This window comes from Amphimedon queenslandica, unplaced genomic scaffold (assembly GCF_000090795.2).
Source record: "Amphimedon queenslandica unplaced genomic scaffold, v1.1 AMPQUscaffold_13513, whole genome shotgun sequence".
NCBI lineage: Eukaryota > Metazoa > Porifera > Demospongiae > Haplosclerida > Niphatidae > Amphimedon > Amphimedon queenslandica.
Genome location: NW_003546251.1, coordinates 620,081 through 637,630, shown reverse-complemented (window position 1 = coordinate 637,630; position 17,550 = coordinate 620,081). Strand labels below are relative to the sequence as shown.

The window sequence follows — 17,550 nt, the reverse complement described above, 5'->3', positions numbered from 1 at the left end:
ATAATTATATAAGAAGAGTTCCATCGCCTGCGCCTGCATCAAATCAACGTGCAACTGGATATTCTTCAAAAAAGCCTAGCAGTATGATCATGATTCTCAGCCTTGGGCTCCTCTCTCTTCTTCTCCCCTTATCTCAAGCTAGTCCTGTATCTACAGTCAGCACCCACGCCTTTGATTTGGGCCCACTAGACTCCTGCAGCCTTCCAACCAGCCAGCAACTCGGTAGCTGCAGCGGAATAGTGAACTATGATGTACCTAGCGTTCTACTCTCAGACAAGATCTTGGCCATAAAGCACAAGAGGATAGCTGGCTATTGGTCTCAAGGGGTCAGTAATGAGATGCAGGGAACCGGTAACGGAACCCAGGCTGAGGTTTGTGGTAATTGGATTTTGGCTCAGAAATGCAGGGAAGAATTCCCTCCTTGCGACCAAGCGACGACAACCAATAAAACTGTCTCTTTCTCGACCTCATCCTGTAGCAGCCACCCATGCATCAATTATGAGCCTTCCTGTGGTCTATCTGCTTCTACAACAGTTTCATTGACATCCTGTCATGCAGTTACATCTTTTACCGATTACAACTACAACTATTGCAACTCTCTTTCTGGCTGGTCTACCTCTTACATCACCAAATGGATGCACGTTCTTCTGCAAGAAGTAGAAAACGACGTGTCTGAATTTGAGACTACATTCACTACTGAGATTGGAAGACAAATATGTCTTCCACTGTATGCAGAGCTCCTGTGTGGATCTGTTGGACGCTGCTCTGAGCAAGGGACCAGAGCTGAACTGAATGCTACTAGAGAAGTCTGTACTACATTGATGAACTGGTGAGTTACTACTATAATTCAATATTAACACCACATTTTAACCACATGTACTTGTTTTTGCATTCTCATAACTATCTCACCTCCCCTAGTGCCAATTTTGCTTGTATGGGTGCCATGAAGCTTGCCATAATGCTTGTATGGGTTTAATTTCTCAGGCTTACTCCATAATCTATGTAGGTCATCAGTTGCTTATTCCCACCTCAGTGTAGCATGGGATATATTGTATAGTATAGCTGCCTCTTGAATGCCGTCGTGAATGAATATGATAGCACTTAGCTACTCAGTTTGCAATGCCAATTCCCAACTTAGCACAGGCAAACAGTCGTGATATGGAGCATAATGAATTTAGTTAGCAAGTACAGAGCTTAGTCGATCCATCTGTTGTTTGCTTGCTTCTCAGTCTCTCACTACCTTATACAGTAGGACAGTAACTACTAGTATAAACTGTTACTTAATATAACAGTTGTGATACAAGAAAGGGCTTGGAATTTTACTTATATATACATAATTAAAATATAATGTATACTGTGAATACTGTGATTAATGAGCTGTAGTGTACTTATCAAATTGCTGGCGCCTCTTTTCTTGTGTTTTATGTATTCTATAGTCTATACAAAAAAAATACAATGTCTACTCAGTCATTACAGAGACTGCTACAGCATATGATGAATGTGTGGATAATAAAGATTAGCTTACTAACAGTGCACAAATCATAAGTAAAAGATTTAATTCAGTGGTGTCAATCAATGTAATTGGTTGCTGCAAGTCACAGCAAGTGACATGTATGTGACTACATATTTGTATTGTAATTCCATCACAAGCTCAATTCTTATTCTATTTATCTTCTTTTTAGTGTTGGTAATAATCAAAAAATGTTACTCTTAAAGTTCATAAATTGCTCGAACTACATCAGCGTCAGTGACAAAGAAGCAACAATGGCTACGCCTATAACAGATCCCACAACTGCCCCTCCACCAACAACAGAGGGGCCACCAGTAACAGATGGAACTCCTAATACAATAAGCTCTTCCACATCTCAACCTCCTACTACAAGACCAATGACTAGTACAGCAACTGGTCCTCCGGTAGTAACCTTTCCTGGAAGAGCTGTCTCTGCTGCTTCTTCTCTTAGCTCCAGATTCTCTGTACTGCTAAGTTTATTGTTATGTATCGTACTTGCTGTTATTGTATTATAATAGACTTATACATTCAACAAACTGTGTCACTTTATCCCCTCTATATTATTATCATAATACTTGATTAACTGGCTGTCATTATTATAATGCTAATCCCTCTCTTCTTTATTTAACCTTCATTATTGTTGTGTTCTTTATTATTATTATTATGATGCACAGTTACTGATTATAATTAAAGAGACTAATAATATTATTTAATAAGAGAAGGCTTGACATAGTTTTCTTGGTGGGAGCATGTGAATTATTAGCTTTGTTGATAACACAGTGCTAACTCAATTAAAGAATGTGTCTCCTTAGCATTTTGTCACATTCGTGTGTATGATGATCAATACTTTGCCATCTGTATATTTACAAAACAAATATGGACTAAAAGTGTTAAGTAAAGTTAGATCTATGTGATGTAACAAGATAGACACTTCATAATGATACACAGCACAAAATGGTATTTTTATCATTGCAAGGACAATAGTTGATATGGGTTCTGTATGTGCTGTCACAAGTTGAACTGATATTGGGGAGGCATGGATGAAATGGGGCAAGCCTCAATAGGATCTCTTGTCATTAATTTGCAAATGCATTCATATTTTTACATAAAATTTTTAAAGCATTATAAAACTAACAAAATCTTTTTGCTATTAAAATATAGCAAACTAAATTATTACAAATAATAATTTAGTTTATTGCAATGTTACAAAAATTAATCAGCAATAAAATCAATTGAAAAACCTACAACCCTTTGTTGTAATAAAGGTGAGAATCTGTTGTAGCTTCTTGTAACTCTTTTTCTAATTTAGTCACTGGTATCTATATACATATAAGAAAAAAGCAATAATGTCATTAATCCTGCTATAAATAGATCCAAGTACTATATTTAGAAGGAGCTAGAGCATTAATATTATGCATACAAAGAATTTGAGAAAACTATTAATTTTTATAATAATAAACTGTTGCAATAACGTTGTCAGCAAATAAAATTTGAGTTTTGATTCTAGCAGTATACCATATTTTAAGGAAGGGCATGCATGAATTGTAAGAGGTCACAAGGACAGAGTTTAATCATGCGTCTTGACTCTCTTTGGCTTTTGCTTAGTAAGTGCATGCCCACACGGAAACTCACTGTACACAATTATGATAATTTAGAGTATACTGTCATTACTGTGTATACTTGAATACTTACAAGTACTGAGTACAGACAAAACATAGGGTTCATTAGGATGGAAGAATCTGCTTCATGTAAGCATATGACTAGAAATCATATGTATCCTTTAAACGTAGGGCTTCAATCCAGCCAATACACAGTACATGTACCAATGCTTTATCAGCCAATTCCATATTAGAGAGGAGTGGCATTAGATCAGAGGATAATGGGAAATGTACGGCATTTGTTTGACAACTTTTTAATTATCCTAATGGCATCAATATTTGCTTAAAGGACAAGGTCAAACGAATGTAAGAGGATGATACATCATTGCCTATATTGACTAGGAGGAAAGCAAAACATTATGCTGTGTACAAAGTTTGAGCTATTCCCGAGGAGTAATTTTCAAGTTATGAGCATTTAAAAAATTTTTAAATGGCTCCAAAATTACCCCAAATTTTTATTACATTTTCTGATACATATTGATGTCCTTATGCTGTGTAGAAAGTTTGAGCTGATTCTGACTTTAATTTTTTAAGTTACAGCCATTTTAAGAAAACACTAAAATTCTGAAAAATACCCAAGACTATAGCCCATGGTTTTTTTCAAAAAATGGCTCCAAATCACCCCAAATTTTTATTACATTTTCTGATACATATTGATGTCCTTATGCTACGTAGAAAGTTTGAGCTGATTCCGACTTTAATTTTTCAAGTTACGGCCATTTTAAGAAAATGTCAAAATTCTGAAAAATACCCAAGGCTATAGCCCATGGTTTTTTTCAAAAAATGGTTCCGAAATCATCCCAAATTTTTATTACATTTTCTGATACATATTGATGTCCTTATGCTACATAGAAAGTTTGAGCTGATTCCGACTTTAATTTTTTAAGTTACGGCCATTTTAAGAAAATGTCAAAATTCTGAAAAATACCCAAGGCTATAGCCCATGGTTTTTTCCAAAAAATGGTTCCGAAATCATCCCAAATTTTTATTACATTTTCTGATACATATTGATGTCCTTATGCTACGTAGAGAGTTTGAGCTGATTCCGACTTTAATTTTTCAAGTTACGGCCATTTTAAGAAAACGTCAAAATTCTGAAAAATACCCAAGGCTATAGCCCATGGTTTTTTCCAAAAAATGGCTCTAAAATCACCCCAAATTTTTATTACATTTTCTAATACATATTGATGTACTTATGCTGTGTAGAAAGTTTGACCTGTTTCTGACAAGTAATTTTCAAGTTACGAGCATTTTTAAAAAGTAGCCAATTTTTGAAAAATACCCAAGGCTATAGCCCACAGTTTTTTCTAAAAAAAGAAATCAATCCAAATTTTTATTATATATTTTGATGCACCAGGGACATTACCCATACTGAAAAGGTATGAGCTACAAATGCTAATGATAATTAGCTAAAGTTTTGACTGGAGGGTATTATATTATCTCCTAGTTATGCAACTTTAAAAATTGATTGCATAGTACAGACATGATGCAAGAGAGATAAAAAAAGTAAGTTACTAAACATTGGGCGCAGTCACGATAATCAAAATACTATGATGTAGCTTTTGTTCTACATAAAAGAGTTTTGAGTAATTTGTTTTCTAGTTTTTTTCATAAAACAATAGGTGAAGGATTGCAATCAAAATTGTCATATAATCATAATGGCCCAATTTTTGAGCAACTTAAAAATTCATAAAAAATCCAAACTTGATCAGAATAAGCTCAATTTGAAAAATAACATAAGTACCTATATATACATATCAAATTAAATATAAAAAATTAAGAATTTTCTTCTTTTCATTTTTGATGAAATTTGGCTAAAGCAACTCATGTATCAAAAATAAAATTAAAAATTATAATTCCCATAGGCCACACACAGTGCATCATTTCAAATTAGAACTAAAATAATGACAATATATTGACATATGAGCTCAAATTGAGTCATCAAATTACACAATAACCAAAAAAGAACAAGTGATTCCATATTAAGCAGGTCATGCTATCATTAGCTAATCCCATTACTTCTCATTGCTTTAGAAAGGATGCATCATACATACACAGACTTCCTCAACAAATCAGGGAACAACATTTTCTGATTAATCTTTATACATACAACAAGGGACATCATAACAGAATGTTTATATACAGCTGATGACAGCCTGTGACATCAAACTAAATCATGTACATGTAATTATACAGGACCTTTAATTTCCTATACCATATAGCAGGAAATTTTGAAGGGAATTAATTTTTTTGCAAATTTGGCGTTTTGACAGCCATTCGCCAAAATTAAAATCCACCATTTTGAGCCATTATATGCATGCTCAATGGCACGTGGCCACTAATTCGCCAAATAAAATTCGACAGTCACCACAAAATTTAGCAATTCGCCAAAAATTTTAGTTCCTCCAAAATTTCCCAGTATATAGTATACTACAACAAAAGTGAGCCCAAATCATCTAGAAGCTATGCCCAAGGGTAGTTACATACAGAATTATAAGCAGAGGATGACATAGTTGAAGGTTTTAAAAATAACTGTCCCTTTAAAAAGCTGACAAGGGAGTTCTGGTTGTCATCACAAAAATGATAAAAAGCATTCATTTTCAGGAGTCATGCTATTGTAAAAATGAGTGGCTTCTTCCCTTACAAATAAAATGAAAAATAAAAAAACCTACATTCATCTCAGAGAAAAGAAACAGTTTATCATACATTATACAGGAGAGTGGCTATAAAGACATCATTAATAAGTAATTTCAATAAGGATATTAAAATTATAATATGTACATTCACAATATGTACATTCACAATATGTACATTCACATTATGTACATTCACAATATGTACATTCACATTATGTGCATTCACAATATGTACATTTACAATATGTACATTCACAATATGTACATTTACAATATGTACATTCACAATATGTACATTTACAATATGTACATTCACATTATGTACATTCACATTATGTACATTCACATTATGTACATTTACAATATGTACATTCACATTATGTACATTCACATTATGTATATTCACATTACGTGGATTCACAATATGTACATTCACAATAAATAATACTGACTTTAGTGTATTGAGGGAAGAGAGCAATAGCAACTGGTAATGTAACAGCAAAACAAAGTGTAGCTATGGAAGCACTCAAAGGCATCCTCATACGTGGATAGTTAGACCAGAAAGAAGTCCTGTAGATAAAGACTTAAAATTAAAATACCATCTTAAAGCTTGCACTAACTTTTCAATGAATGACATGATGATTGGAGGAAGCACTAAGATTGGAGCTGGTAGGAATATTCTTGTTAAGGCAGTCTCAAAGACAGCCTGTGGTACACAAATAAAACAAATAATAAAAAAAACAAATACACTTTTCCTTCTTTTTTCCTCTCTTTATCATTCCCTTCTCTGCTCCCTCTCTCCCTCCCTCTCTCTCTCTCTCTTTCCCCTCTCTAATCTCTTTCCTTCAGTCTCTCTCACTTGCTTTGCTGCTACAACAGATGTCCCAACACTATTACCATCCTTATCAACAACTTCAATGCCCTCAGACAGCTCATTGTTACGCATCAGAATAACGTTGCAGACGTTAGCAGATGCTATGCATAAAAAAAACAAGCAAGGCATTGGAGAGACAAAACAAAAACAATAATATCATTTTCAGATTCAGAGAAGCATAAAGAGACAGTCATGTACAAGATAAAATAAAGAGAGGGAGAGAGAGAGAGAGGAACAAATTTCCTACCTACAGCAGGAAAAGGGACAAAACGCTGAATTAATATTTTGGTGACCGGCTTTAGGTTTTGAGCCTTTTTGATAAGCTTGCTGAGTCCTACCTGTGAGAGAAGAATAAAAAATAAATTGAATTATTGATAACGGAGATAGAAAAAGGGCAAGATGAAACGACATAACAAATTGATCAATAGAAGAACAAAATAAAAGTAGAAGAGGAAGAACTGAAAGGAAAAAATGAAAAGGAGAAGGCAAAAACAAGATGAGTGAAGAGAAATGAAAATAAACAAAGCCATAGAACATACAGCAATAGAAACTGCTGAAGTGACAGCTCCAACATAACCCAATATGAACTTGCTGGTAGGAGTTGGCTAGAAGACCAGAACAAAAACAGTAAAGAAAACTGATAAGGAATACAATATTTATATTCAACAAAAGCACATTGGCTATTAAAATGAGCTCATTTATCGCCTACAGGTAAAGCTACTTTCACAATAAAGGAAGTTTATAGTACAGACAAGTATAAAGGAGCTTTGTTGTAATTACTCATTTAACTTATAAAACTAAAAATATCATTTATACTTACTTTTGTTGCATTTCTATTAGCGTAATTCACACCGGCATTATGACTCTGATTCAACCACTAAAAGGGAGAGGAGGAGAGTGACCAACATAAAATGAATATACGCAACCCACACAATCAAACAGGAGCATAATTACATTTGAGTTGTATCCAATTACTTGATAATAATTCAAAGACATGTTTCACAACACGAATTACAGCTGCATAACTCAATGACTCATAGCCCAGCCATTCAACAAACAAATTACAAATTACAGTTTCTCATAAATTTGCTTACTTGCCAAAATATCATCTGGCTAAACGATGGATTTGGTAACAGAAGCCCCACAACCTTTGCGAATGGAGGGAGGGAGGGAGGGAGGGGGAGAGAGAGTAAACGAGAAAGAGAGAAAGGAAGAGGAAGGAGGTTTAAGATAAAACCATAAATATTATGTCAGCAATACAAGTAATTAAACCATGTGTCTCATTAAGTCATTAATCAATACAAGACATAAAGGAACGGCTAGACTACACATAACATGACCATATCATTACACAATAAAGACTCTATAGTTCCCAAAGATAACAGCTGCAACACCACAAAATATATGCACGTGCATGTGGACTCAAAATTACCAAATGTCATAATCTTTACCTAATCATACATGGGAATCTTAAATTACATCAAGCAATACCGGTATAATATATTTCTACTCATAATAATTATGTAAACATTAAACTGCAATGTTTGTGCTTTCGTATGGCACTAAACTCCTTTAGACTGAGGAGCTGTTTATAATGAGAAATTTCTCCATCAATGGCAAGAATCAGAAGGCACAAAAGCTACAAACACTTTCCAAGAAAGAAAGAAAATATACGCATATGCACAACGCTACACATTATACACAAAAGCAATGCAAACTTTATAAAATAAACATGTACATGTACTTTAAAACTAGAATCACTTGTTAACTATGTAAAGTATGTCAACAAAAGCATATACTCTCCCCAAATTACAAATGTTGTGGGAAAAGTGTGGGAGAGAGAGAGAGAGAGAGAGGAAGAGAGTTAGAGGGAGGAGGAGGAGGATAATAGTAGGAGTCACAACAATTCACTTTCATATCAGCATGATTACAATTCCTCAGTAGAGGGGCTGTGTTCAAGTTACTGCCAACAAAAATTACTAGTATATCACTATGGTATATCATGACTCATACTATTTATAAATTAACTGCAAGCTTGCATTCAGTTAATGTATAGCTTATACACACAATAATCCGAGTAATTGAAGTATAGCTTCATATCGAATTGAAACTTGTATCATTTCCTCATTGAAAAAAATGCATTGATGATGATGATGATGCACGGCCTGTGTACGTGACTTGTCCAGTACTGGGCCGGTCACGCAACTGAAACTGGCATAATCTCTTCCAGTGACAATGCACTAACTTGCAGCAAATAAGGCAAAGCATGCAGGATCACTTCCACTATCAACTATGCAGCCATGACAGCAGTGTATGACAGCATGTCGTGATAAGGTGGGATCAATGACACAATGTGACACAGAGTGTCCTATCAGCCTAATGAATGATCTGGTTTAAGAGATATGGGACAATAGTGGCCATTATAGGAATACAATGTGAAATTACCGGATCTGTGACGTGCATACAAGTACATGCACATTAGAGGGTTAGTTCTTAAATGAAATCATGAATTTACTATATAGTTACTAAAAATGCATACATCGTGTATATTTGTGCCAAGCATAATATCCTGCCACTGCAATTATAGTAAGGCAATCCTAAAATATAGTTTCACTGACTCAGATCCTGTTCAATAGATTAAAATAATCACACACACACACACACACACAATGATACTATATACATGTATATACACATTTCATGTGTGTATTTACTCATTGATAATAATTCACTACAAGATGGAAGTGACTCTTTGTCTCTGTTTAGACAAATGACTCATGACTCATCACTGTATAAACTGGATGTAGAGTACTAATTCCATTAGACATCACAACAAGGAAGTAAACACAGGATATTGGGAACATAAAGACACCTTCTTGATAACATTACGCTGACAATAGATTCAATAATGCACAGTCTTGCACCATCACATAACAATCAGACACAGACTATACTATACAAATATTATGAGATTGTTTATATGAGGAGCCTATGGACACGAATGCACTTTTTGACGAAACAAGCAAAACAGGAAATAGAGTTTAATTCTGGGTTTCCCACAAAGTTTGTTAAGTGTCCTAAAAGGCATGCTTCATGAACTGACAAGCCTTATAGCATATGAAGTGACTTTAAAAATACAAATTTGATCAAACTTTTGCCATATTTTCAAGCAATTTGATTTTTGATTGCATTCTACCAAAGAAACTCGTGATTGTATTATATTAATACTTACCGTGACTGATCCAAATGGCACATAACCTAAAAGGTAAGAAGATAATGTATCAAATTAGTGCAATGTTTTAATTGGATTATTAATTGCTTCACCTGACATCCGAAATGGTAGGGGTACCTTTTTCCCAGTATCAGGATGAATTATAGCCTAAAAAAGTAAAAAAATAAACAAGGGGAATCTTTTTTCTCATTTAAAATAAATTCATAACCGGAAACTCATAAAATTCATTCTTCTCCATTCAAACATGTTTACCATTACTATTCACCATTACAATGCAACACTATAGTCTATACAAGGCATGGTTAATGTATTCATGGACGTGGACAAACAAAATAAGCAACAGCTTCAACAACAACAACAACAAACACACAATCCTCTAATGAATCGAAATAGAAGTATAAAATAATGATATCACCAACAGTAAGACGGAAACCAACAAACAACTTTACTAACACAAATACAATTTTAAGAATAACACAATGATATGTACTACGTCATGTATCATGCATATGTACATGTACAACACACACAATCACATAACAATGGATATACTCTTAATACTATGTTATGCTTTGAACAGCTTATACATACCCACACAGTCTTGTTTACTACCATTACAGCATACATACACAACCACATTTATGTTCATACATGTGCATGTAACATGCATGTGTGCATGTACATATACGTACATGTACATGTACATGTACATGCGCATGTACATATATGTACATGTACATGTGCATGTACATGTACACAAACAACATGAAGCCATGTCATTAAAAGGATGTTGTTGTTATTGTAGCTTAAAAGTATGATTCCCTCCAAATGTCTTGGAAGATCTGTATGTCCTTTACTTAGTACTTGTAAAAACATAAATGTGCATGTACACACAGGCACAAAATTACATGGATACGGTATAGCAGGTGTTTCAGAATGACAAACCTGTTTGATCTTCTGAGCTTCCCATAACTAATAAAGGATGCAGAGAAAAGGGAAGAAAAATAGAGGAAGGGAAGAGATGAGGAAAGAGAAGGAAGGGAGAGAGAGAGAGAGTTTAGGTAATCATGACAAAATAGAAAATAATCATTACCAGGTATAATGACGCTATAGCTATTATGTTCAGGTCCTACGACTAAAATTCAATTTACTTTAAACTTTGTTTGATCAGGATGCACATGTAATTGGACTTAAGATCTAATTGGATGCATTCCGATTAGCATATATAACCTGAACTTCAGACTTATTTTAGTCATAGAATACAATCAAAACTATACCACCACCCACAGGTACATCAGCACACAAGATTGTCATACACATACATGATGTAACATGTATCAAGAGAGTAAATAATAATGGATTCATGGATGCATGCACAGAATAGCTTAAGGGTAGAGAACTGATACAGATGCAGATAGTGTCACAAGAGACAAACATGTGTCTACATGTACATGCATCATGTACGATGTAACGTCTTATTAGAACAACAGAGACAGGTATACTGACTAAGATATACTCACCCAAAAATAAGCAATGGGGGGTCTATTGACAAAACAGTAATACTAGTCTATATAGCCTGAACTTTCAGTATATCTAGTGATGCTTTTGTCATAATGCAAGAATGATAAAAGGTCAGGGCTCAGATACACATTACCACAACATAAGAACATTACAACAAATACACTTTACAGAATCACAGAATATAATATGTATTGAAAGACTGCATTATATACAACTCTCATGGTATTTCCATTACTTCATAAACAACAAAACTGGTTCATAAGAGAAGGTACAGATGAGGTGGTTTTACAGTACAAAAAAGCTCATTTCCTCCAAAACCACTATAACAAGAATGGATTCCACAACATATTTACTAACAATAACTAATCTTGAGGAAGATCTTTCAAAGAATGTCAGTGTATTCTCAAAACATGGTCATTTGATGAAGACAGAAGCGACAACAAAGTGACATAATTTGTTTTCAAGGCAACGAAGAGTGCCAAAGACAAGGACCAAGGAATGAGGATGTCACTCGTCAAAATACAATGACAACTTAAAGCTATACAACTACATGTACACAACAAATACATTGTGTAGGTACATCTATAAGTACAGGTGGCCTGGCCACATGTCTTCTTGTACACCGTGCACTTCTCAGTACAGAGTAATTCGACTGAGAGTAACTTAATGATATCAATGTTATTATAACAACTAACTAAATCCTAAACACAAACACGTATTAGATGGAGGCACAGATGCATAAAGCCGCAAGCAGTTTACCATTACAATTATATCATGATCAGATCAGAATTAGGAAATAAAGCTGATTCAAGATAAGGAACTGTAAGCGTGTGTAATCTACAGTGATTGGTAGAAAACAAAGCAATGATGTAACTGGTATTAGTGAAATTATGACGCATTGCTCAATAAGAGAAGGTGGCAGAATTGTGTATAGACAATCACAAAATGATATTTTCATATGCTACAACAAAATAATTAATAATATATAAAATAATATTAATATTATTATTATTAATAATAGCAAGCAGATTGAGGCTTAGAACCATTAGTAGATAAGCTTGAATATTCTGTATATCCCTATACTCTTTGCCAGATCACAGATCAAACGATTGCAATATGTTTAGCATGCATCTCATATCAATATCACCTGTAATATCATAAGGATAGGCAACATTTCATCATTGTTTATATGTCAATTGAAATCACAAAACATTGTACCAACAGAATCAGGAACATGACTCTGCACACGGTCAATAAGTTACCAGGCAACATAAAAGTCATGCAAGAAAATGACATATTAACATGGACATTATACACATTACCAAACAATAAAAGTATGAATGGAATTCAACTATGCAATCATATTCGTGACATGTATGGTAAAAACAGATCTGAACTAATAAAATGATAATTTGTTAGTCACGAACGTTTATTATGCCCTAAATGGCACAAACCTCCACCTAAATGATGTAAGAAATTTTTTGCATACTGAACAAGAAGTTCCAGCACCACATTACAATGCTAGGAATTACTGGTACATATCATGTGTGTGTGTGTGTGTGTGTGTGTGTGTGTGTGTGTGTGTGTGTGTGCGTATATGTGCGTATGTGTATGAATTTCAGTGAAGAGAGTCCAAGGGAAATTAGATTGGTAGCAAGGAACTAATGAGTGGCTTGAGAGAAAATATTTGCATACAGTTAAAAACATTGAGGGTAGATACACATGAAAAAGGAAGACACTATTAAAAGTAAGCCTGCATGGACAGCAATTTATAATTATTAAGGAGGAGGAGGAAATGGAACATTCTAGCATAGAGTGCGAGACATCAAACAGGCGTAAACAAGTGCAAACATAAATACATTAATTGTACTTCCTAACTGGTATAATACAGCTATATACTAGATTGAACTGCCCCAGGGGCAGGTGCTATAGTACAGGGACAGGTGCATCGCAATGTATAAACTTTAAGGTTAATTAAAATATTATAGTCTGATGACTTCAGCTCATGTTTTCCTATTATGTAAGACTATGCAAGTACCCTGTATTAATCATAGGAGCGGTCACTGTTTGTAATGGTCACATGAATACTGACTCATCATCTTCTTATGTAACTGAACCCCTCCTCAAGTGTGACTTGCGTAAATGACCACTGTAATACAGAGTAAATAGCCTGTGTAACCGCATTCATTATATGCACTGTTATACACTGGACATGAATTCAATGAACTTATGGACTTTCGTGTACTAGTAAATGATATCATTATGAATTTCCTCTCTCCGATCTCAGTATCTGTCAGCCCTGCTTCTTTCATTTTCTTTCCAAACATTGAAAAGTAACAAACAGGGTACACACTACACAACATGTTAGGCTTCTTTTAGTAACGCACATTGTACACAACATGAAAGACAAACAGGGTCAAAGATTGTTATTCTGAAATATGGTCTACAGTCCAGAGTTGTGAGAATAAGTCGAATATGAAACAAAATCTTTCCTTTGAAGTCAGTACTCGATACACATACTCGCGTTCAAAGCATACATAAAGATTCTGTGTACACATGAATACAATAGGAAGCAAAGTTCGCACAGACACACTTTCTTAATGAAATCAAATGAACCATAGATAGACACTGATAGCAATGGGGTAAGGACAATATGACTGTCTCACACTTTCATCATTGTACACAGAATCTATTCAAGGGACTTATATAGTACTATTATGATAATTGGTACATTATGATAATAATAATAATAATGCTTAGGGCTTCATAATAGGATTAAGCAGCCTATCAAACAATAACCTGTCCGTTATGTGGAACCAGAACTTGTAGTACTTGCACAAATGTTGTGTAACTTTTAGTGAAAACCCATAATACTCACCACAAATTATCATTAAAGGTTTTGGTACCAAGTATAATTGCAGTGGTTATGCAAATCAGAACTATGCCTACATGGAAACAGCTAGAGCATATAATAGTACTGTATACTAATAATGATATAATAATATTAATCGCAGTCAATTACACAGGCAAGAGCCCATATGCATGTAGTAATTGAAAGTACATGTAACAACTAACCACTGACTCTGAAACTCACAACAAAAAGGAGTAAAATGATGGCACACAGAGTGACAAAGGGTATGTCTAGATTTGCTTGCATTTGCATGTATCATGTACATGCATACATTGTACATGTAGGAGTGAGACTCGGCATTGATTGAGTTATAAAATAAACAAGTCTACAATAATGTTGATTCATTTCCTCCACAAACAATAGAGGGAACCACCAAAGACAACTATCTAACGAAGCATACACATGGACATGCACATGCGCGCATTCATTCACTATGTCAATTTATGCAGATACAAATTGTGACATAAAGTTGAAAAAACAACCTCTTCCTTTTCAATCTGCTTTCCCAGTTCCCCTTAAATGCTAATCTCTCTCCCTTTCTCAACTGGATTTGAAGCAGTAGACTAATTAGCTGATTGCTATCATCCTTCAATGTTTATTTAAAGACTGGCAATGATGGTTTCAAGATTACTATACACCAAAACAATAGCTCAGCTACTAGACTCGCTGTAGCCAGGAATAGGGAAATCCAATCCTAAGTTAATGCATCATATGAGCTTAATATAATAGTGCCATATATATATATAATTGTGTTAGCTAAGATAGTTGAGTAGTAGGAGTTTTTAAATTGGATATGCTAATGCAATATGCAGTGGATGTCACGAGACTAGACATGCAGCATTTATGGGCTAATGAAAGACACACGTGTGCAGCCCAATCCAACAGGCCATAACTTTATTGTGTGTTTTCATACAGAGCACATTAGTAGTGCATGCTTTACTAAGAGCACGTACATTAGATTATTAAGATAGGCTGTAGAACACACAAGTGCCTTATTGTACACACACACAAACACTTGCTTAATCACACTCGCACATTAGCAATGAACACAAACTTCATGTAGTGTATTGTCAACTTTAGAGCTCTCGTACAATTAACGGAATATTGCACAATACAGCCATTGACCATTTAATTCCAAGATTTAGCGATACTGGGACATTTGCAGTGCATGCTAGAGTCCCCAATACATGTACATGCACGCAATCAGCCATAAAAGCAGTCATGGGCATCAACTTCCAATTATTATACATAACATGAGTTCCAGTTAGTTTCTGACACAAGTACAAAGTCATGCATTTCAGCCAAAAGACAAAGGGCCAAACAATCCATTCAGAAAAAGACACTTTGCATCAAAACAAGAAGTGATACATGCAAAACAGAGTGATACACCAATGAGAGAAAGATGAGCTAATGTCCAGACAACTGGTCTCATTCTCAATGAGAAATCAACGGCCAATGTTATTGTATGTGATAGAGACAATAGAAAACAGAGCAAGTGAGTGGACTAATACATTGCAATACCAAGAATCAAAGTCCATATAATGAATGAGCCAGGTTTTTACCTCCAGAAATTATACCTACGAGGTAACAAGACAAGAATATCGACTGTCCATGTTCTCCCCGGACCAGTAACTGAAAGAGCTGTCATTGAGAGAGAGAGAGAGGATCTAGTAACTGTTCTTAGTAATAGAGTATCCTTTTCCTTCCATATTGCGAGTGCATGTGCATATACACTGGAAGTAATCCATACTGACCACCTGACAGTAAGACTATACTGTCTAAAGCCTCGCCACTCAAGCAATGATGTCACAGGCATGTACTAAATTCTGTCCTCTAAAGCCGGAACTATAACAATTTCCAGCTAGACAAAGGTGCATGCAACGTACGTCAATGTGTGTAGATACCCTTTAAAGCATGTCTCTGTTTTCTGTCTTGTCTAACCTCTATTAGTGACTATTAGGTTGCTAGGCTGTAAGGAATGTCTCTCAGGAATGCATATACATGTGTATGTATGTACCGGTACATGTATGTCTGCACATGTATGAGTAATAGTATGTAATAGTTGGAACGTGGCTTCAAGTGATGCTTTTGATGTACACTGACCTCTTTGTTCGTCACATTAGGGCCTATCTTCCCCTCTTTAAAGTCTTCCAGCAGTTTAACGGATGCTTCTAGCCTTTGCTACAATAATGACAAAGATATGATAATCAGTCTATGAGAGTAATCATTATTTCATTCTACAATAATAACATAAAAGGCCAGGTCAATCACGGTTCGCTTCCTTACAAAAATTGAGACACTACGGACATGAGCATAAAAATGACTCGTCCATACTTGTAATGATAAACAAGGCTCTGACACAAAAACAAGACACTGACATAATCATAAACACTAGACCCTATTAGCCTATGCACTGAACCAATAAGCACATTAAACTCACAATACTATAGCATCAATAGTACTAATAATATGGAGCAAGTACATAGGCAGATTATTGCATGATTTCAGAGCTCTTTTATTATCATTATTGTTATTACAAAAAGCAGGCTCCTTATACATACATGTAACTCAAGAATCATTCACATCAGCAATCCAAAGATGGAAAAATGATCAGTTGTACAGTGATTTCTTCATAATTGTACATGTCAACAATTACCAGTCAATTTGCTTTGTTTGAACACACATTACTCCACACGTCATACTTATTTGGCCATGAAACAAAAGGAGGGGCTGGAAATGTGTGTTAAACAAAAATTAAATTTTAATAGTTAGAGTGTAACAATGTGGTCATCATGACATTGCAATGTGTCTAGTCTGTGTCTGGTCCGTAGTGGTGGCTTACATTGGATGTAAATAAAGTCCTTGGGTCCACAATATCAATGAAATGTCTCAATCTTCCATTGAAAGTACTCTGAATAGACGAAGAAAGGAGATAGGAATATTGCTGTGTATAAATATAGTGTATGCATTGTGTAAGCTTTTAATACAAGACTTGTACCATACACCATAGGTATATAATACATTGTAGATCTATACAAAAGGTTGTACCTGGTCAAATCTTGACTTATCGAGGACAAAAGGTGGATACACAGACATTGTGTGCAGTGCTGCTAGTGGTATTGATTGAGAGGTGGAGCTCGGCAGGATCAGGAGGGGTGTGATGACACACCTAATTACATAATGTAAGCTAAATCTATAAATAGTACAC

The 17,550-nt window shown here is 34.9% G+C and overlaps 2 protein-coding genes across 2 annotated transcripts; one reads left to right on the top strand and one right to left on the bottom strand.

The window, feature by feature from the left end:
• Positions 1–36: 36 nt before the first annotated feature.
• On the top strand, positions 37–2,210 carry LOC109587722 (uncharacterized). Its single transcript, XM_020003946.1, has 2 exons — positions 37–829; positions 1,683–2,210. Exons 1-2 carry the CDS (start codon positions 84–86, stop codon positions 2,023–2,025), a joined length of 1,089 nt encoding a protein of 362 aa, XP_019859505.1. The 5' UTR covers positions 37–83; the 3' UTR covers positions 2,026–2,210.
• A 406-nt stretch (positions 2,211–2,616) lies between these two features.
• LOC100637152 (sideroflexin-5-like) lies at positions 2,617–17,495 on the bottom strand. The gene is made up of 14 exons (XM_011410257.2): positions 17,391–17,495; positions 17,185–17,253; positions 16,446–16,523; positions 10,856–10,882; positions 10,003–10,057; positions 9,911–9,936; positions 7,773–7,826; positions 7,499–7,555; positions 7,218–7,283; positions 6,926–7,016; positions 6,664–6,779; positions 6,425–6,510; positions 6,257–6,374; positions 2,617–2,829 (listed from the first exon to the last, which is right to left on the bottom strand). The coding sequence occupies exons 1-14, from the start codon at positions 17,436–17,438 to the stop codon at positions 2,752–2,754; spliced, it is 969 nt and encodes a 322-aa protein (XP_011408559.1). The 5' UTR covers positions 17,439–17,495; the 3' UTR covers positions 2,617–2,751.
• Between the last annotated feature and the right edge of the window lie 55 nt (positions 17,496–17,550).